This window comes from Pinus tabuliformis, chromosome 9 (genome assembly GCF_031772625.1).
Source record: "Pinus tabuliformis cultivar Carrire ecotype Pingquan chromosome 9, CPIR1, whole genome shotgun sequence".
Classification (NCBI taxonomy): Eukaryota; Viridiplantae; Streptophyta; class Pinopsida; order Pinales; family Pinaceae; genus Pinus; species Pinus tabuliformis.
In genome coordinates, this window is record NC_142307.1 from 523,603,247 (window position 1) to 523,624,910 (window position 21,664).

At 36.4% G+C, this 21,664-nt stretch overlaps 1 protein-coding gene across 1 annotated transcript in view; it reads left to right on the forward strand.

The window, feature by feature from the left end:
• Window positions 1-5,624: 5,624 nt before the first annotated feature.
• LOC149149518 (uncharacterized) overlaps window positions 5,625-21,664 on the forward strand; it is a 58,775-nt gene continuing 42,735 nt past the window's right edge. Inside the window, exons 1-2 of the mRNA XM_089442504.1 lie at window positions 5,625-5,860; window positions 8,947-9,034. Of these exons, the coding sequence (XP_089298630.1) occupies window positions 5,625-5,860; window positions 8,947-9,034 (324 nt within the window). The remainder of the gene's footprint in view (window positions 5,861-8,946; window positions 9,035-21,664) is intronic.

Here is a 21,664-nt window from a genome sequence, read left to right on the forward strand (position 1 = left end):
CCTAGTTGAGTCTTAATGGAGTCTTTCTTGGAAAACTACCAAAGTTGGATGCCAAAGTCCACTATGATGAGAGCAAATCAAGATAAGTGAATCGGCCACAAGTATGACACATCCTTGAAAAATAGCTTGACAATTCAATCAACTGCCAAACTGTAATGTAGAAGAATCCATATGTTGTCTAATAAGTCTAATAACCATCCAAGTGAACAAAATGTTTCTACAATTTTTCTCTCAATCAACATCCCAATGTTGTATTTTGTGTATGATTCAATTGCAAGACATTAAACCATCTTTGTTGAGTAGTAAATGAAGTGTCTATTTGGAACTACTTGAATCTTGAATCTAGAAGTCTACAATCCATAGATTTTTGATGCCCATATAGCTTGTTGTTTGCTTCCTAATTTGGCAATTTTGATGCCCATCTAGAAAATTGTTTGTTACCTATTTGGTGATTTGTTTACATTGCCAGAACTTTTAATTTGACAAACATCTTACGCATTTGAAAATTTTGTTTCCCATCTTGGCATATTTTTTTAGTCAAAATTTTAATTTTGACAACCATTATTATTTCCCCCCTTTATGAGTTAAAACGAGAGACACCATGAGTTTTCATGTGGGTTGCACTTAATCAATTTCGTCTAGCGATTTTGTTTGATAACAAACCATCTTCACTCCATTTTGTGGTTTTTCTTTACCACTAATCAATTTCAACTTGTTTTATCCACTCCCCCCCAAGGTGTAGGAGATTTTCATCATTGTACTCCCCACTTTCAAGAACAAGAGAGTATCATTTTCATTTCACTATCTAGTGCAATATGTCTCTTTATCCGAGATTGAATTATTTGATAAGACTAATGAAATTGCTTTCCTATTGATGAACACTACCAAGGATCAATCAAGTCATAGTGAACCTTTAGTCTTATAATTTTTTTTCTTTTGGAACATCTCTTTATTGCACAATTCTTGTTGCCACAATGTTAGTAAGGATGGAGATAAAAATAATGATCTTCCATGTGTAGAAATTTCAAGAAATTTGCTACTACTGATGTATTCAGGCTGAAAACAAGAGAATACAAATTTCCTCTACTTTTTTGTGGAATTGAAATCACATGATGGAAACACATGCAATGACATGCAACCATCAAAACACCAAGTACACAGTGATTTCTAGGGAAACCAAACTGGTAAAAACCCATTCGTTGCTTTGCATTAAAGCACACCCTGCACTATAATATTGTTATCCTATTTCTTGATCTTCTCTGGCCAACACTCAGCCAATTCAAGCCTCAGCCAACCTCCTATTTCCTTGCACAATCTTGGAGGAATTAACCCCTAAAAAATAAGAGAAATTCACTATTTCCTTGTGCAATAGCTTGAGGAATTGATCACCTACTTAGTGCAAAAGCACTATACACTCAGTTGTATATAATTATAAATATAAACATGTTTATCCTCCACCTCAACTAGGAAATTCAAATTTTATGCATGAATGTGTCTATTTTTAGTTGATTGACTAATTAACTAAGAGATTAGTGAGTTAACAACAGTCTTAACTACTCAAGTAACCTTCAACTGGCTCAACTAATGACTAGAGCTCAATTAACTAAGTACAAATAACAATAACTCAACTAGATTGCTAAATCTTAGCAATCACTACATGCACAACTCTACTTCTAGCTTATAACTTGAATTGAGTAAACTAGTAGAAAAGGTCATGTCACACAAGTTAACTGCCTCCAAGTTGTCCTACTAATGTGGAAATTTGATTTACTCAATTTGACTAAAGCACAAGTCAAAATTGAGTATTTTTCTTGCTATAATTTCAACACCATGAGACCACTGTGATTACAATGTCGACACCTTGATCTCTCCTCTTGATGTTTCATATAAACTTAAGTGATTTAAATAAATTTAGGATATGCATGTTGTTTTTATCACCGTATACTGAACCATGTCAATTTTTGTCGACTTGCATTTATTCTCAAGGCCTTACAATGTTGTTGGAAATATTGAGCTAGGATTAAGCATAAAAAACTTCTTCTTCATTTGCAATTGAATTTGTCTAACTAAGGTGCTCATGACTAGACTTTTGATCATCATCATCATCATTAAAGAGAGGGTTAATATGAACAAGAACTAGTTTAGAATGCTTCACAAACTTTTAATTTTTAAGATCCATCAACTCATCTTGCAAGAGTTGGGATTGGGATTGCAACACATGTATTTTTGTTTTGATGACATGCAAACAAGTGATAACATTCCCCAATATATCATTGGTCAATATGACTAAACTGCTTTTGGTTGTCTCCCATAAAGTTTATGATAAGGAAACCAACTCTATGATTTTGACCATCACATTTTACACTTGTTTATACTTGCTTGCTTCAACTTTCTCACTTGAACTCATTCACTTGAATTTTCTCACTTGAGCTCCCTTGCTTGCACTTCATATTCATTTAAACTTGCTCTCTTGATTTAATTTCTAGCAAGATGAAGGTATTGAATGCCACCAAAAATGTGCCCCAACTTGTGATTTTTACAATGGTTTGAGTTTCAACCGCTAAACCTTCTCAAAATTTGACTCATTAATCACGTCTGGAGAGTCAAGTTCAATCCAGAGTGCATGAGATATATATAGGTTAATTCAATTTTGATTTGATTTCAAAATTACAAAAAAAATTATTGTAAGTACAATTCAACTTTATGAATAAGCTTGTAAAAAAACTTTTTGCAAGTTACAATTAATTTTCAAATTCCTGGGGATGTGTTGAGTCCATAAATTTATTCTTTCATTATTATTTTGATTTATCCATGGTTGATGTTGTCAATAACGTGAATGCTTGAAAATGTATCACAGTCGCTTAATTAATTAAGCTTTATATTCGAGATATATACTGCATTAATTAATAAATTACAAATGTGATTATGTCAATTTCACACAAATATAAAACTGAAACAAAAACAAAATAAAAAATAAAAAATATCCTTTCTATTAAAATAAAAACAAATATAAAACTGAAACAAAAACAAAATAAAAAATCTTTATTTTCTCAGCTCATTGTAAAAGTAACAATTCTCCTTTCCATTATAATCTTTATTTTCCCATATCATTGTAAAAATAACATTTTAAATAATCTAACGAAAATTTAATAATAATTAAATACACCATCATTTTAAATAATCTAAGGAAAATGTAATAATAATTAGATACACCATCCACTTATTTTATTTTATTTGGTTTTACGTGCCCAGCATAACTCTAATAAATATGAATCACCATTCGTTCACCTAATCTTAATCCAAGTCTTTTGTGGAATCAAATATGAGTGGCTTGTTAAACCAAATAATAAGCCTTTATTATACCTGCCGCTCGGAGGAGGATATAACTATTCAGTTCACCTAAGTCTAATTCAAGTCTTTTGTAGAATCAAATATGAATAGCTTGCTAGAGTCAAATAAGAAATTTTTATTATTTTTGTCACTCAAAATTTAAAATTTATCTAAAGTTTAACATTATGAAATTAAATTTATTATTTTTAAATAAAATTTATTTCTATTTATTTTAAATATGATTGGTTGAAATATCTCTTTTTTTTTTATGTAATGATGGTAAAAATTGACTTTTGTGTACTTTATTATTAATTACTATGTACTATATCACTAATTATCATGTATAATAAATATAAATAATTTGAAAAATAACATTATATTAATTACTATGTACCATAAACATAAATGGTTTGTAATTAAATTCAAAAATTTCATTTTCTCATTGGTGGAAAGTATTGAATAGACCATTTTTATGGGGTTTATTTTTTTATTTGTAAAAAAAAAAAATTTAAAAAATATAAATTAAAAAAAAATGTAAAAAAAAATGTGTACAATTTGTACAACTCTCATTATATCAATCTATACTCTAATAACATGACATGTATACTATAATATGACCATTATATAAAAAAATTATCATCATTCAATATTAAATAAATAATTATTAATTATTAACTTGTTATTATTCTCTTTAATATCAATTATATATATATATATATATATATATATATATATATATATAACTTTTTTTTTTTTTCTCCGTAAAACTGATCTATTTATATTACAAAAAAGTCAAAAATGTTACAAAAATTACAGCTAGGCCAAAGCCCTGTTTCTTCAACGAAGATCATATACATTACTTCCATGCTGAGAGGAGCGACACATAACAAACTGAGACCGACACGTAACATGCTGTGACCGACACGAAGAGTTCCAGAGATGACACGGTGGATGATGGACAACATGGTGAACATGATGGACGACGCGTGGACTGAAACTATGGCGATATGGACAGAGATTACCGTCCTGAGCTAGATGACAGAAATGCAAAGAACTGAAAATGAAAAGGTCAGAGGAATTCATCCCTTGCTTCCCAGACTTGGCGAGTGCAGCGCTAATCTTCATCCGTGGAATGCGGCTCATCAGAAGCAGGTCCCTTGAGATTTTCCGCAGCTCCCTTGCCCTTGTCTGAGCTTCGTTGCACAGGCTCCCTACCCGGACTCGAGCTTCTGCGAACAGGTTCGCTGGGGCCAGCTTCATCCTTCTGGACCGGGCGCGTGAAATCCACAGTGGGAGTCTCCATTTCGACCCGCGGAACTGTCACCGTGTCCATGCGCCCCCGAACACTGCTGCAATGCTCCACAGTAACAGACACTATGAGAGTATTGTTAGCAAAGGCACAGGGAATTCTGTAGCGAATGGCCGGATGTTCCGCATGGCCACACTCCGGCATACCCCAACAATTGCCTCTGGCATTACGGCCTGGAGACCTGTTTTGCTCAGAGGTGATTTCAAGTGAAGACGGAGGAGAGATTTCAGGCCTCTGGGAGCCTGAGCGCCCACGAGACATGCCTCTGCGACTGCACATCCTAAGTCGCTCCCTCGGCATATGGCTATGGCCTGCCTCTCCAGCAATACCTCCAGAATCCCAAGCAATTACCCACTCCTCTGGATTGTCAGAATCCCAAGCAATTACCCACTCGACTGGTTTGTGATTCATCTGAGCGGTAAGGATGGCCTCCTTATTAACCGCCTTGCTCCTCGTATGTTGCAGCGCATTGAATGGCGCCTGCAACTCCCTGTACATTCCTCCAACGCTCCTCTGCTCCAGACGAGACAGCCAAACGACATTCCCATCCCCCCGAGACATTGCGAAAATACCAATTGCATCGCCTTCCGGCGAATTTAAGGTTCGAGCAGTTTGGCATGGCGTGGCTTGTCCGGGCTGCCAGAGGCCCATGTGACAAGCCACATGCCTCTTAACTGCCTCAACACGCGGCATAGGCGGTGATGTCACCCGCATCCGGGAATATATATATAACTTTTATCTACCAAAAAAATATTTAATTATATTTAAAAAGTTAATAAAAAATAAATAAATATTCATATAACTCATTTTACATTTTTATTATAATTAGAGTACATATAACACATTATAATATTAAAATATTTTATTAAACTAAGTAACCAGTAAGTAACCAGGAACGTGACTTATTTTACTTTCACTTTTAAAACATAGTTTTGAAGATATATAATTGATTATGATGAAAAGACTTTATGTGAGCTAAAATAAGATGTGTAAGCGGTTTGCTTGTGTCTATGGGTTATTCGTTCAGCAAATCATAGAGAGAATCCATTCTTTACTTTTCTATAACAACAATCTATTTGCAGGCAGGAACAAGAATAGAAGGTCCAGTCGCAGACACGATTTTGGCAGGGAAATCGGGGTTCGACCGACACTTATTCATGAAGGGTTCAATCCACAGAAAAGTTGGATCAGGGAGTGGGTTCGTGTGCATTCAACTTTCAGGTTGATTTTGATCCAAGCAAGTCAGCTTGTCAGGAGAAAGAACGCTTCAAAAGTGTCAAGCACTCCATAGATCTACCTGTGGCCACAAAGATGTGTGATAATATTAGATCTAAGTGTGGTCACAAAGATGTGTGATAATATTTATATTGTATAAGTGAATGTAAGTTATACACCGGTATAGATTTATTTTAAATATAGATTTAATTTTCATAAAGTATGGATAAGATTATATATTATACTGGGTTGTAGAATAAGTTTCTCAGTGCAACAACAAAAAAAAGAAAAAAGAACAAATAAAATTGCGATCTAAAAAAATTGAAAAAAAATAAATCCAAATCTCAGACAAGACTAGGAAACAAAATAATCAGATACTCAACTAACTACTCGTGTCAATCCCTAGGGAAGAGTGTTGGTGTAGCCTATTAGATCGTGCTTCAGAACCTAGATAATTATGCATTGGGAAGGGAAGAGTGTTGGTGTAGCATATTAGATCGTGCTTCAGAACCTAGATAATTATGCATTTGGAAGGCAAAATTCGTGTGTTGCTATTGCATCTCCATATTGCATTTCCAAATGAATGTGATCACGTGGAGGAAGTAAACCTTCATATCTTACCTTCAAATTCAATCGTCCAATCAAATTTCCGAGCTGTGCCAGGAATCGAATTGCTAGGTTTGCAGGTGAAGTCTCTGATTTTATGGCAATCTAAGCCTTTGAAATATGAAGAACATGCATGGCCTATGGAAAATGATGTATGTTGTGATACAAGTTGGGTGGGTGTGAACTGCTCGATTCCAAGATGACACGGTGAGTGTGTGATAGGGGTTTTGGCAGGTTCTGTGTCAAGGGATGGTTTGATGTATGGCACACTTATGCCCAAGATGCATCATTGTATTATTTGTGGAGGGTTCTCACTTGAGTTGTAACATATTATACTATTGTTAGAGGTGTTAGGTCAAGTTTGGCTGCCCATATAACTGGATACTTCTGTTCAAAAGTTTGTTATACATTTGATATTAGTGCATGGTTGAATTTGCTAAGTTTTAAAACAATAATTTAAAAGAGATTTAATATAACAAGAGGCATAGTCCATGCTTAGTACATTCATGTGGGACCTGGGCACATCATCATGTTGGAATGGTTATAGTGTTGGGTGCCTAGAGATCTAAGGAGCATTAGATCTATGTGGGTTTTTTATTATCATGACTTTAGTCTGACAAGTCATGAACATGCTAGCAAAGATAAAAATGAAAAATAAATATTAAATTTATTTTACTATGGATGATGATGATTAATATTTATTGATACCAAACTAAATTTATTATTTTTTCGAAAAAGTAAAGAATTATTTGGTTTGTTTTAAAATTATGTTTTTATGCTCTCAAAGCTTTAAGAATAGAACTCGTAAATCACCATAGTTTTCATGACTTAAAAGGTTAGGTAACCTATTAGTATTCCAAAAAATATTTTAAAATTAGGATATAATGTGGGTGTACACAATACATTTTAAGAGAAAGTAATTTTCATCTTTAAACATTACAAAGATGAAAATTTATTTTAACCCATGACATTTTAAAAATATTACACCTTGTGTGACTATAAAGTTCATAAAAACTTATGCTTAGTTTAACAATGTTAATTTTCCTTATTAAATTAATAAAAACATAAAAATACTTTTAGTCTTTCAAATTAATTAATTAATTAATTATAATATTTAATATATCACTTAAAATAATTTATTAAAATCAAGTTTCACTATTTCTACATATCTTACCATCTAAATCACGTAAATTTTATTATCAAAATAGTTTATATCTTACCATCAAAATAAATTAATGATAAGATGAACTTCCACTCTTATCATATATCTTACCATATAATATTTTACCTATTATTCTTACCACATGTTTCTTACCATATAAAGTTAACTTTTACTAACCATATAGGACCAACTTTAACTCTTCCCATATATCGGTTAATATTACCCTATCTATCGTTCTTGAATTATTGAAGGTTATAATGAATGAATAAATAAATGAGATTTTTAATGTCCGTGAGACTAAAAATAGTATATGGGGCCACTATCTTCCATGATTTTTGTCTTTTGCAATTCAATCATTTTATTATTCAAACTGATGATGAGTTGGCCCATTCTTCGAACAATCCCCTTGCTGAAAAGACAATGCCAATAAACTGTTGCTAACACATTGTCATAACTATCCTTGATGTCTCTAAAAACATCACATTCCAACATAAAATGCTTTTGGATTCCACTACCACGGAAGTGAAAAAATACACACTTGTTCTTCCCAAGCTTCTTTAGATATTTTCCACTGCCTTGTTTCATACTGAAGTTAATGTGAGTTAGTTCTTAATTGATCAACAATAATATTTTCTCTCAACAAAATGCTAACTCCAATGTAATCTTTTTGTTGGATATTGTAAGTAAGGTTGAATTCCTCAACATAGTACTTCTTTCTACCGAACTCTTTTTCCCATATACGCTTGCAGAACTTCTCCATAACAAAATTATTTAACTCCTTGCTATTTGTGGGACAAGTATTGAGATCCATTATTCATCCATTTTTTTTCGTCTCTGTTGAGATTTTCTGTTTGGAGCAAAATAGGAAAAATCTCAGCTGATGACAACAATAGAATTCAGGTCCTAGATTAACTCCAGGTTGTTGGGAGGGAGTTAATGCCTCCTATATTTGATGTGAGGGAGTTAATGAGGCTGTTAGATTCTCTATGCTATATAACAGGCAACCATTCGGATGGTTTTCTAAGAGTGTGAGAGTTTTGTGAGGATTTCTTGATGTAATCTCCAATTTGATTAATAAATTCCTGATGCCTATGTTTGGTGGACGTAGCCCAGATTGGTTGGGTGAACCACGTTAAAAACTGTGTTTATGTGCTTGATATTTTGTTGTGTGTTTAATTGATTTGTTGTGCCTCTGAATTCCAACAATTGGTATCAGAGCACTGTTGGACGTCTGGCGCAGCGGAGGAGGTCGTGTTGTATCAAGTCCCGGAGTGCTGGTGCGAGTTAATGTTTTGATTGTTTTTTAAACCGTTGGTGCATTCAGAAGGTGCTGCGCTAACGAGAGGAGGGGCTGCGCTGAACGCGGTAATACCTGGTGCGTGGAGCTTTTTTTCTGGTTGCTGGAGCTGTTGGTGCGTGACTGCTGTGTATCCGTGTGAATGTGTTCAGAAGGTGCGGATTGTGCTGGTGCGGGCATGAACCTGCCTGCGGTGCTGCGCTGATCAAAGGTGCCATCCAAAATTGCAAAGGTTCCATTTTTTTTTAAATCCTTGGCAGGAATTATGTAATGGTGAGACTATTTTTTTGAAAGAGTTTAATCGTTACAATATCAGAGAGGCTACAGTGATTACTATGTCAGATTTATGATTCTAATTGGCTCGGTATCCTTGCAAGATATATCTTTAATACAATAGGTGAAACTATTGAAGAGTCCCTGTCGTTGGGGATGGCAGCGTAAAACAAGCTGTAATTTACAATCAGAATGTTTAAAGCGCAGTTTAACTGTAAAGTGAAACTATTGAAGAGTCTCTGTCGTAAGGAATGGCAGCGTAAAACAAGTTGAGTCATTTTTTAAAACGTAGTGCCAGTTAGTCAATTTTTTAAAACGCATTGACAGCATTCAAAAACACTTCCAGGTTCAATAATTCTCATGGTGGTTCCAACAATTGGTTTCAACATAAATTTGAACTTTCAGTACTTTAGTGGGCGGCCCTTGCAATTCTCTGCGAAACAGTAAATATCAAAACCGTAAATAAAAGATTGGTTTATTGGTGCAAATAAAAAACAAGAAGTGTATGTATTTTGTTTTTTTTTATAGGGTGGAATTTGCACAAGTACAAGGAAAGTTTTTTTTTAAGAAAAATAAGTGCAAAGGGCAGTTTTTTTTTGTAAAGGCATAGGCAGTTTTTTCTTTGTTATGACAAAGGCATAGGTAATTTTTTTTTTAAATTACTGGTTGGATATTGGAGATTATTGTGTTTTTTTGTTGATACAAGATGGCCAAAACTCAAAGTGCCCGTTTTGAAATTGAGAAATTTAATGGCAAGAATAATTTTGAGATCTGGAAGGTGAAGATGCACGATTTGCTGGTTCAACAAGGTGTGGCGAAAGCACTGTTGGGGAAAAACAAAAGACCTCCTTCCATGACGGAGGATGAATGGGATGAGATGGACGATAGAGCTCTGAGCGCAATTCGGTTATGTCTGGCGGACGATGTTCTGTTCAACATTGTGTCAGAGAAAACCGCCGCAGGCTTGTGGTCAAAGCTTGAGAAGCTCTATATGACGAAATCTTTGACAAATCGGATTCTCCTGAAACGACAGCTTTACGGTTTGCGGATGAAAGAAGGTACCTCAATTGCTGATCACCTGAATGTTTTTAATACCTTATTGGTGCAATTAGACAGTCTAGATGTGAAATTTGATTCAGAGGATAAGGCAATAACTCTATTATGTTCATTGCCCAAATCCTGGGATCACTTTGTTACTTCCATAAGCTTTAGTACATCAGATATCCTTGAGTTTGACGATGTTTTTGGAGCCTTGTTGGCTGAGGAGACGAGGAAGAAGTCGAATGCAGACACCTCTACATCAGAGGTAATGATGGCCAAAGGTCGCTCACGAGAGAGACACTCCGGGGGAAAGCATAGCGACTCTCGCTCAAAGTCCAAAGGAAAGAAGCCAAAGGTGAAGTGCTGGCATTGTGGCAAGGCTGGACATCTGAAAAAGGATTGCTGGAAGCGAAAGCAGGCTACTAAAGAAGGCTCTTCGACAGAAAAGAAGGAAGCTAACACCACAGATACAGGTTCAGTATCAGGTTCAGGTATGAGTGATGAGGTATTGTCTGTTAATGTTTCAAAACATGATCAACATTGATTGTTAGATTCCGGGGCATCTAACCACATGTGTATTCATAAAGATTGGTTTAAAACATATAAATCAATTGATGATGGTGTTGTGTACATGGGTAATGATGTAACATGTAATATTGTGGGAATTGGAAGCATACAACTGCAAATGTTTGATGGCACAACCAAAATGTTAACTGATGTGAGACATGTACCATATCTAAGAAAAAATCTAATTTCATTAGGAGCACTGGATACGAATGGATATAAAACTGTAATTCAAGGTGGAGTAATGAAAATTTACAAAGGCATCTTACTAGTTATGAAAGCTAAGAAAGTAGGAAATCTATTTCAGTTAGAAGGTAGAACTGGGTCAGATCATGTGTCTGTGTCTGAACATGACAGTAGTTCCATTCACTTATGGCATCAAAGATTGGGGCATATGAGTGAAAGAGGATTGGAAATTTTGGCTGACCGAAAGTTACTTCCTAATCTAAGATCTGGAAAATTGGATTTCTGTAAACATTTTCTATTTGGTAAACAAAGTAAACAAAAGTTTAAAACAGGCAAACATACTAGTAAAGGGATACTTGATTATATTCATTTAGATGTTTGGGGTCCAGCCCCTACAGCGTCGTATGGTGGCTCGTCGTATTTTGTGTCGTTTATTGATGATTTTTCTCGGAAAGTATGGGTCTACATGTTGAAAAAGAAGTCTGATGTTTTTACAGTTTTCAAGCAGTTTAGAGCATTGGTAGAAAACAACACCGGTAGAACTATAAAATGTTTAAGAACTGACAATGGTGGTGAGTTTTCCTCCAAGGAGTTTGACAGCTATTGCAAGGATGCAGGGATCGAGAGACATAAGACCACGGTTTATACTCCTCGGCAGAATGGAGTTGCTGAACACATGAACAGGACTCTTCTAGAGAGAGCAAGGTGTATGCTGAGTAACGCCGGGTTGCCAAAGGAGTTGTGGACGGAAGCTGTGGCAACAGCTTGTTATGTGATAAACCGATCTCCATCAACGGCGATAGGCTGCAAGGTTCCGCAAGAGGTATGGAAAGGACACCCTTGTGACTATTCTAAACTCAGAGTGTTTGGTTGTGATGCATATGCTCTAGTGCCTAAAAATCAGCGAACTAAATTAGATCCGAAATCGAAAAGGTATGTCTTTGTTGGGTATGGTGATGGAACAAAGGGATATAGATTGTGGGATCCTACTACCCGCAAAATCATCATCAACAGAGATGTAAAGTTTAATGAATCCTCTCTTGTACAGTTAGATGTAGATAGAAGATTGAAACAGGATGATGTATCTGATTTCCAGCATATTCAGTTTGATAGAATTTCTAATGATAGTCATAACGACCATAGTTCAGATTCTAGTCATGAACAGGTTTCAGAATCAGATTATGAACAGGGTTCAGATGGAGGACATGAACAGGTCTCAGATGGCGATCATGAAGAAATTCCTACAGTTGATAGACAACCAATTGTGGAAGCACCAGAAACATTCTTAAGGAGGTCTACAAGGATCAAACGCCCTCCGAGAAGGTATGATGATCATGTTACTTCAGTTGCTTTGATCGCTAATGATGATGAACCTTTGTGTTATCAGGAAGCTGTAGAAGGTTCAAATAGTGACAAATGGAAAGCAGCCATGAAGGAAGAAATGATGGCCTTAGGTAAGAATGGCACGTGGGATCTGGTTGAACTTCCTGAAGGCAGGAAAACTGTGGGATGCAAGTGGGTGTTCAAGGTGAAACGAGGTGTGAATGATACGGAAGACATGTACAAAGCGAGACTGGTTGCAAAAGGGTTTTCTTAGAAATGTGGCATAGACTTTCATGAGATATTTTCACCGGTGGTTAAAATTGTTTCAATTAGAATTGTGTTAGCATTAGTGGCTTTGTTTGATTTAGAGTTGCAGCAATTAGATGTTAAGACTGCATTTCTACATGGTGATTTAGATGAGGAAATATATATGGAACAACCGGAAGGGTTTGTTCAGCATCACAATGAGAAATTTGTCTGCAGGCTCAAGAAGTCATTATATGGCCTGAAGCAGTCGCCTCGGCAGTGGTATAAGACGTTTGATTCTTTCATGTTGAGTTAGAAATATGTAAGAAGTGAATATGATCATTGTGTTTACTTTAAGCAGTTAAATAATGGCATGTTCATTATCTTAGTGTTGTATGTTGATGATATGCTTTTAGCAAGCAAAAGCATTGAAGAAATAAACAGGTTGAAGACTCAGATGGCAAGGACGTTTGATATGAAAGATCTAGGAGCCGCAAGACAGATTTTGGGCATGGAGATTTTCAGAGACAGGAGCAATGGTAAGCTATGGCTATCACAACAAAAGTATATTGAGAAAATACTTTTGAGGTTTGGTATGGATAATGTGAAGCCTGTTTCAGTCCCTTTAGCTTCCCATTTTAAGCTTTCTTCGAGTTTATGTCCTAATACAGATGAAGAAAAGGATTATATGTCTCGAATTCCATATGCCAATGTAGTAGGGTGTTTAATGTATGCGATGGTTTGTACTCGACCAGATATTTCACATGCAGTTGGGGTTGTCATCAGGTACATGGCAAATCCGGGTAAAGAACATTGGTCAGCAGTGAAATGGGTGCTTCCGTACTTGAGAGGCACAAGTAGTTATTGTATTTCTTACAATAAGAGTAGTGAATTTGTTTGCGGATATGTTGATTCCGATTTTGCAGGTGATTTGGATAAGAGAAGGTCAACTTCAGGGTACGTCTTTACTCTTGCAGGTGGAGCTATCAGCTGGATGTCAAAGCTACAGAACATTGTTGCTTTGTCCACTACTGAAGCAGAATACATTGCTGCTTCTCATGCTTGCAAAGAGGTTGTTTGGTTGAAAGGTTTGCTTGGTGAGTTTGGTAGGTTACAGGACAACATCAGGTTATTTTGTGATAGTCAAAGTGCAATACATTTGGCTAAGAATCTGGCCTATCATAGTAAATCAAAGCATATTCCAATCAAATATCATTTTGTAAGACAGGTTATCACTGAAAGGGGAGTTTCTCTTGAAAAGGTGCATACAAAGGAAAACTGTGCAGACATGTTCACGAAACCAGTTTTGTTGGAGAAGCTACGCTGGTGTTTGGCTTCTCTTGGCTTGCAGAAAAGATAAAATAATAATAACAGGGCATCAACGGAATTTTTGTCAAGGTGGAGATTGTTGAGATTTTCTGTTTGGAGCAAAATAGGAAAAATCTCAGCTGATGACAACAATAGAATTTAGGTCCTAGATTAACTCCAGGTTGTTGGGAGGGAGTTAATGCCTCCTATATTTGATGTGAGGGAGTTAATGAGGCTGTTAGATTCTCTATGCTATATAACAGGCAACCATTCGGATGGTTTGCTAAGAGTGTGAGAGTTTTGTGAGGATTTCTTGATGTAATCTCCAATTTGATTAATAAATTCCTGATGCCTATGTTTGGTGGACATAGCCCAGATTGGTTGGGTGAACCACGTTAAAAACTCTGTTTATGTGCTTGATATTTTGCTGTGTGTTTAATTGATTTGCTGTGCCTCTGAATTCCAACAGTCTCATCCATGTTTTCCTTCTTTCACTCATGCCTTTATTGAAGACAACTTTATGTCATCTACCTACTCCCATTTGATCAATTCTTTTTAGATATCTTATGAGATGCACCATATAAATTTCTTTGATGGGAGTTTCCCCTATTCACTCAACATTATCTCATAAGGAACCAAACTTTTTATTTTTAACTTACACATAATCAAACATTTTTGATTTTCTCAATTTGTTTCTGTTTTGAAATAGGGGTTTTGCTTGCCCACAATTCACACCCATAGAGCATCATTGAACAAACTAGGAGCCCAAAAAGCACTATATTCATTTTCCAATCCCATATCTCTACCTCTCTACATCTATTTTGAAGAGCATATAAAGCTTTCCTCCCTCCTAAAATTATCTTCTTTCTGCAGTCCTCCCAATTAAGCTTGTTGCTGAAATCAATCTTGAGGTACTTGCGCTCATTTAATTCTTCAAGGGTATTGCCTTCAAATAAGAAAATATGTTGGCTCTACTTCCTTTTATTAGAGAAAATCATTATTTTGGTCTTGTTGGTGTTGACTTGCATCCCCACTACTCTAAGAAAATGCTAAAGGGAATGTAAGTGCATTTGCAATATTTGGCCCAATTTAGAAATCAACACAAGGTCATCAACATATAAAAGAAGCCTTATCACGAACTATTCCAAATAGAAACCATATCCACCTTACAGATTTAGCCACTCTTCCAGTTTTTCAATATATAAACCAAAAAAAGTATGAGATAAAAGGAATCCTTTCTTGACTCCAATGTGATTTCTAAAGATTTCCAAAATGCCTGCTAAAGTTCTAGTTTTGACTTTCACTTCTTCATAGAGCCTATAGAAAACAACTCTATAATGCAAAGGAATTTCAAGTTCTTCTATTCTACCCCACAACTTATCTCTAGGGATCATATCAAATACATTTTTGAATTCTTTTGATCGTTTAGTTCTTATTAGAAAGAAATGAAACTACAAGATTTTTTATTTTCAAAATTTTCTATGGATGAAAAGGATAGACTCTGACCAAGAGAACATGACGTCTCTCTGTATATTGATAATGGAATCACATTTATGAAGAATGAAATAACATAAGGGAGGAGCATTAGTTGTTGTGCACCCTCCCTACCACGACTACAAAGCATGTCATCCATGCCACATATGATGTACGATACTTATCGAGATGGTACTACCACCTATCATGGTGGGTGGGAAATTTAATGTTGATAAATTGGTGCAATTTAGGGTTTTCTTTAGGTTTTTCTCTGGAAGTTGTTGACAAAATTCTATTATGTTGTTTGGTCCTGATGTGTGGGCACTCATCTACCCTGATACTCGTTCGAACGACCTCCTTCTCTAGTCGACTTGAAAATCCATCATTGCGCTATTGGAGGTGCACCATTGTTTCTCCTGGTTCATGGGAGGTTTACCATTACGTTGATCAAGGTGGATATTGGTGGCCACCTACCTATTCCACTTAGATCTGTATAAATTTTCACTGGAGATCAAAAAATTATGCAATATACTAAAACACAATACAACATCTACTTCTACAACACTTTGTGGAAGCTTAATCAATTTGAGCATGATCAATGAGAACACATAACTGAGAATGAGAAGCAATCACACATAACACATAAGAAATAACCCGAGGAAAGCCTCAACCTAAAACCCCAACTTTGTATTATCATACAACTGGAAAATAGTCACAGAATTACACAGATCCTTAGCTTGGAAGCCAACCAGCTCTCAATATAATCCTCTACTACTCATAGACAGTCAAATGCCTTTCACAAACCTTCTCCTCTACCCTCCAAGCCTCCTATTTCCTTGTGCAGTTTTTCTTAGGGTCCAGTGCTTCCACACATGTGAAATCCCACCTCACACTGCTCACTTGGCCCAGTAGTAGCTGCACAATCCTGAAGGAGATAAATACTTTTGCATAGATGAGTTTCCTTTATAGGAAAAAATTCATCTAATTGATAGTACATCGTCCCTCCTCTGATCTCAACTGGGTCTCTGTCTGAACTGACATGCATGAGTTATTTATGAGAGAATACTCAGTTATCTAAAGTGCAGTAGTTACATGCGTGCAAGCATTAACTAACTGAGCTTACATTAATTCAACAAACTGTTTGAATTAATCTAACTAGACTTAACTTAGTTAACTGAGCCAACTAGTTACAACTCAATATTACAACTCATCCTTATCTCTTTAAATAAGGGATAAATTCCTTAATCAATGTAGAAATTGTTGCATGTCCCCACATAGACTTCATGTTTGATTTTCTACAACTAATTAACTCAATATGAATTAATTAATTATTTTACAAACAAATGCTAAGACCAAATTCGAATTTTACTTCACTATTTTAGTTTAGGGTCTAACTAAAATAGGAATCTATCCTGAACTGCTAAAAACAACAATGCTATTTTTAGCACTTCTATTTTTCATTCCTTGTTGCTTAGTCCAGCACTAGTACCTGAACTGCTATTTATAGCAGTGCTATTTTTAGTATTTTTTGTGGCCATTTTCAACACTCCCTCTCAACAAGAAAGGCTTCAACTTGAACCCGATCCTGAACCTTTGGAATGTTCTGTATGCAACACTTCTTCCAAGTGTGGACGCTCCAACAACTCTAGAAACAAAAAAAGACTCCCAACTAACCTCTCTGTTGGGATAGAAACATACTCTGCTGCTGAAGCTTCCTCTGCCATTGATAAGTGCTCCCTCTATGACCTCTGAGCTGCTACAACACTCCATGCATCTCGCACCGTTGCACACCCCTCTGTGTCATCCTGTACTAGTGCAACACTCCTGTTCCTCTTGCATTGTTGCAGCCTGCTAGCTCTACACAGTCTTAGTACTCCTGCACTATAGCTCTCTCTGCCATTCCATCCACATCTGTCTCTACCCACTCAGCCAGTCCTGCTACTCCTCATTGAGGCTCCTGTAGCAAGATCTAATCAAAGAGGTTTGGTACCTCAATGATCCTGCCCCTATTCTAGCCTTCTTGGGACTGTCACTCCACATCACCCCACCTCTGACCTGGAGGTATGGATGCATGTGATCCCTCTACCCACTTGGCTCAAAATTTCCCCTTACTGGAGGTCTCTGTATGAGTGGATGCCTCCACTCAGTCTCCTCTTAGCTTCCCTAGTTGTGGCTGCTCCACAACCTCCTAAAGTTGCTTCACTAATCATGGCTCCTCCACAATCGTCTGAGACTTCTCCTGTGGCTGAATGTTGAGCGGTAATGTACTCTTTCTCTCAACCACCAAGTCTCCATTAGTTGCCTTGCTCCTCAAGGCTTTGCATGAATCTTGACGTCAAGAGCATACATGTTCTTGACTCGTGAACAGATCTATTTCACCTGGCTCGTGATGATGTGTCTAAGGAAAACCTTTCCCTTACTAAAGACTGCATCATAGCCTTTGTCTTCTAGCATGGCGATCAACACCAAATTTTTCTTCAGTCTTGGTACATACCTGACATCGGTCAAGGTAATGCGAGCTCCATGCTCCCTTTGAAAAATGGCCATGCCTACACCTTAGACACTATACTTTTCATCATTACCCACAGTGATCCGCATCTGGAGATCCTTCTCCCCCAAGGTACTAAAAAAATCTTGTTGTCGGTCATGTGGAAAGAAGCTCCACTGTCAAGAAACCAACCACTTCCCACCATGGACGAAACCATGCATACGAAAAGTGTGAAATCCAACTCGAACTGTGAGGCCAGTGCCTCACCTTCTGATCCTTCCACGGATCCATTCTTGGATTTCCTCAGTGGAAAATTTGTAGCAAAATGGCCCACTTCATGACAACGAAAGCATCACACTTTTGATTTGTCAAACTTCTTCCCACCATGGGAAGAACTCGAATTTGAATGAGAATCCTTCTCCTTCCCTTTCTTTTCCTTACTTGCTAAGGCACAGTTTTCTTCATCCTCCTTGGATGAAGAAGATCCATCTCTGGTGCTTCTTCTTATCTCCTCCTGCATCAGATCCGACCAAAGTCGTTCCTAATCTGGTAGTTTCTCTTTTCCATATACAGAGTCTTGGTAGCTATGCCAGCTCTTAGGAAGACCGAGGAGTGAAAGACTCGCCATGTCATCATCGGCTGTCATGATCCCTACACTTCCAAGCTCATCCCTGTAGGCGGTGAGCTTGTTTAGATATGCAAAGATTGTGTCACCCTTTTCACACTTGATCTTATGAAGCTTGTCCTTCAGTGCTAACTTCCTCTGATTGCTGCTGTTCTGATATAAATCTTTCAATGTTTTCCACATCGAAAATGGTGTCTCCTTCCCATGGAGGCTTGAGACAATGAGGTCTCGAACTCCCTCCAGTGGGATTCTCCTTGCTCTAGCCACACATTTCTTCCATTCCTCTAGTTGAGTACCATCAGTCGGCTTGGGGACTTCTTGATCAATGAAGTCCTTTAGACTATTATCCTCTAATACTGCCTCCATGCGATCCTTCTAGGCTATATAATTCGAGCTGCCATCAAGGGAATACTCGAGTTTTAAACCACTGAACGCCATAGGTGAAATTGAGATGTGATAAGAACTCGATTTATATATTCAAGAACCACAAACTTCGAACTTCTCCTTCTTGTATACTATTCTTTGCCTTGATCACCTTTGCTTTGATACCATGTAGAAATTCCCACTGGAGATCAATAGGTTATGCAATATACTAAAACACAATACAAGATCTACTTCTACAACACTTTGTGGAAGCTTAATCAATTTGAGCACAATCAATGAGAACACATATAACTGAGAATGAGAAGCAATCACACATAACACAAAAGAAATAACCCGGGGAAAGCCTCAGCCTAAAATCCCAACTCTGTATTATCATACAAGTGGAAAATAGTCATAGAATTACACAAAGGCTTAGCTTGGAAGCTAACCAGCTCTTAGTATAATCCCTCTGCTGCTCATAGGCAATCAAAGGCCTCTCACAAACCTTCTCCTCTGCCCTCCAAGCCTCCTATTTCCTTGTGCAGTTTTTTCTTGGGGTCCAGTGCTTCCATACATGTGAATTCCCACCTCACACTGCTCACTTGGCCTAGTAGTAACTGTGGAATCTTGAAGGAGATAAATCCTTTTGCATAGATGAGTTTCCTTTATAGCAAAAAAATCATCCAACTGACAGTACATTGTCCCTCCTCTGATCTCAACTGGGTCTTTGTCTGAACTGACATGCATGAGTTATTTATGAGAGAATACTCAGTTATTTGAAGTGGGGTAGTTACAAGCATGCAAGCATTAACTAACTGAACTTACATTAATTCAACAAACTGTTTGAATTAATCCAACTAGACTTGACTCAATTAATTGAGCCAACTAATTACAACCCAATATTACAACTCATCCTTATCTCTTCAACTAAGGGATAAATTCCTTAATCAATGGAGAAACTGTTGCATGTCCCCACATAGTCTTCATGTTTGATTTTCTACAACTAATTAACTCAAGATGAATTAGTTAATTATTTTACAAACAACTCTTACGATCAAATTCAAATTTTACTTCACTATTTTAGTTCAGGGACTAACTAAAGTAGGAATCTATCCCGAACTGCTAAAAATAACAATGCTCTTATTAGCACTTCCATTTTTCATTCCTTGTTGCTTAGTCCAGCACTGGTACCTGAACTTCTATTTATAGTAGTGCTATTTTTAGCACTTCTATTTTTAGCATTTCTTGTTGCCATTTTCAACAGGATCCCCACCATTTTTTCTTTCAGTTTTTAGTTTCCTTATTTGTAGCACAATTTACTATTTTTTGCAGTTTTTCAAGTCCTGAACTTCAGGAACCGTATTGAGGCCCTAAGCAATGTTTTTTGGGAAAACCGAGGCCAACATGGGTTTTTTACTAATGTTGGCCATTCAAAAGTTGTATTCCTCGGATATATATTTCTAACGAGGTATTGTGCGAATCAAACAGAGATTGTATGCCAAAGTTACAAGCCTCGGAAGTTGATGTACCAATTTACTCAAACGGGGCCCATAGTTTGGCGCTTCATCTCCTAGGGTTAGGTTTTTGGACGTTTAGGGTTTTCAATTGTTTCTAAATAATAAATAGGCATTTGAGCCTCATTGTAACAAAGTTCAGAGGCATGTAGCCACCACATCTCTTCTTAGAGATAAGTTACCATTGCCTTAGCTAGTCTTATTTCCATTCTGTTTGTAAGCATATTTCAGTATTTGATATTATGAAATGAAGTGTTGTTTTTATTGCATCTATGTATTTATGGTTATGTCTATAATCTTTTGCATTACTGTTTAAATCCGGATCATACGTCTATTCTAGTTGTTAATTTGTTTTTTTGTCGAGTGTTTCCCCATGCCCATGGTACACTAGTGGTTAGAATATTTGATTGCATTGGAGCATAAGGGAGATTTCATTTAGTTCATTGTTGGACATGGAGGTCTTGCACTCCAGTGGGTTTTCATGAGGGTAAGTGGGATTTTTACAAGTTTTTTCCATGAAATTTTGTCAAGTTTTTGTAGTTTTCTCAAGAACTAACCCCATTGTATGTCTCTAATGCAGGTAAGATATATCTCTATTGCAGGTAAGTTATGACAAGGTGTTGTGGTTTTCATGAATGTTGAAGTGGAATTTGGGCATGGTGGTGGCTTTGTGGTTTTCTCTTTCGTAGGTTATCTTATCCTACCAACTACCACTATCTATGTTTATCAACACATTCCATCCATTTGCTAAAAATTGTAGTTAATTCTTTGGGTGTTAGGAAAGTGTATGTATTTGCATATAATTTTATTTATTTATTTTATTTTATGGATGTAAATTGTGAAAATTTGAATGAGGGATTTTTTAGACCTTTGACCTGTCTCAAAGCTTCTAGAGCCCTTTATCTCAAAACTTGTAGACACAAAACTAGTTTAGGGTTTTCTAAAGTATGCACAACTTTTTAAAAATTATGCACCGATAATTATGCAATTGTAGGGGCTTTGAAATTTTTTTGTTTTGAAAATATGAATGAGGGTTTTTTTAGGCCTATGTTTTCTCGACCTATCTCAGATATTTTGGAGCCCTTTGTCTTAGATATTTTGGAGAAAAAATTAGTTTAGGGTTTTTTAAATTATGTATATTTTTTCTCTATTATGCATTGGTAATCATGCAATAGTAGGTTTTGTAAAATGTCTTTTGAAAATCTAAATGAGGGGTTTTTTAGGTCTATTTTGCTCGACCTATTGGAAAATTGACTAAACTAAAGGGGGGGTTGAATCAATTTAGTATATTCATGGACATTCAATTTTTTATTTACTTTTATTTTAATATTTATCTAAACT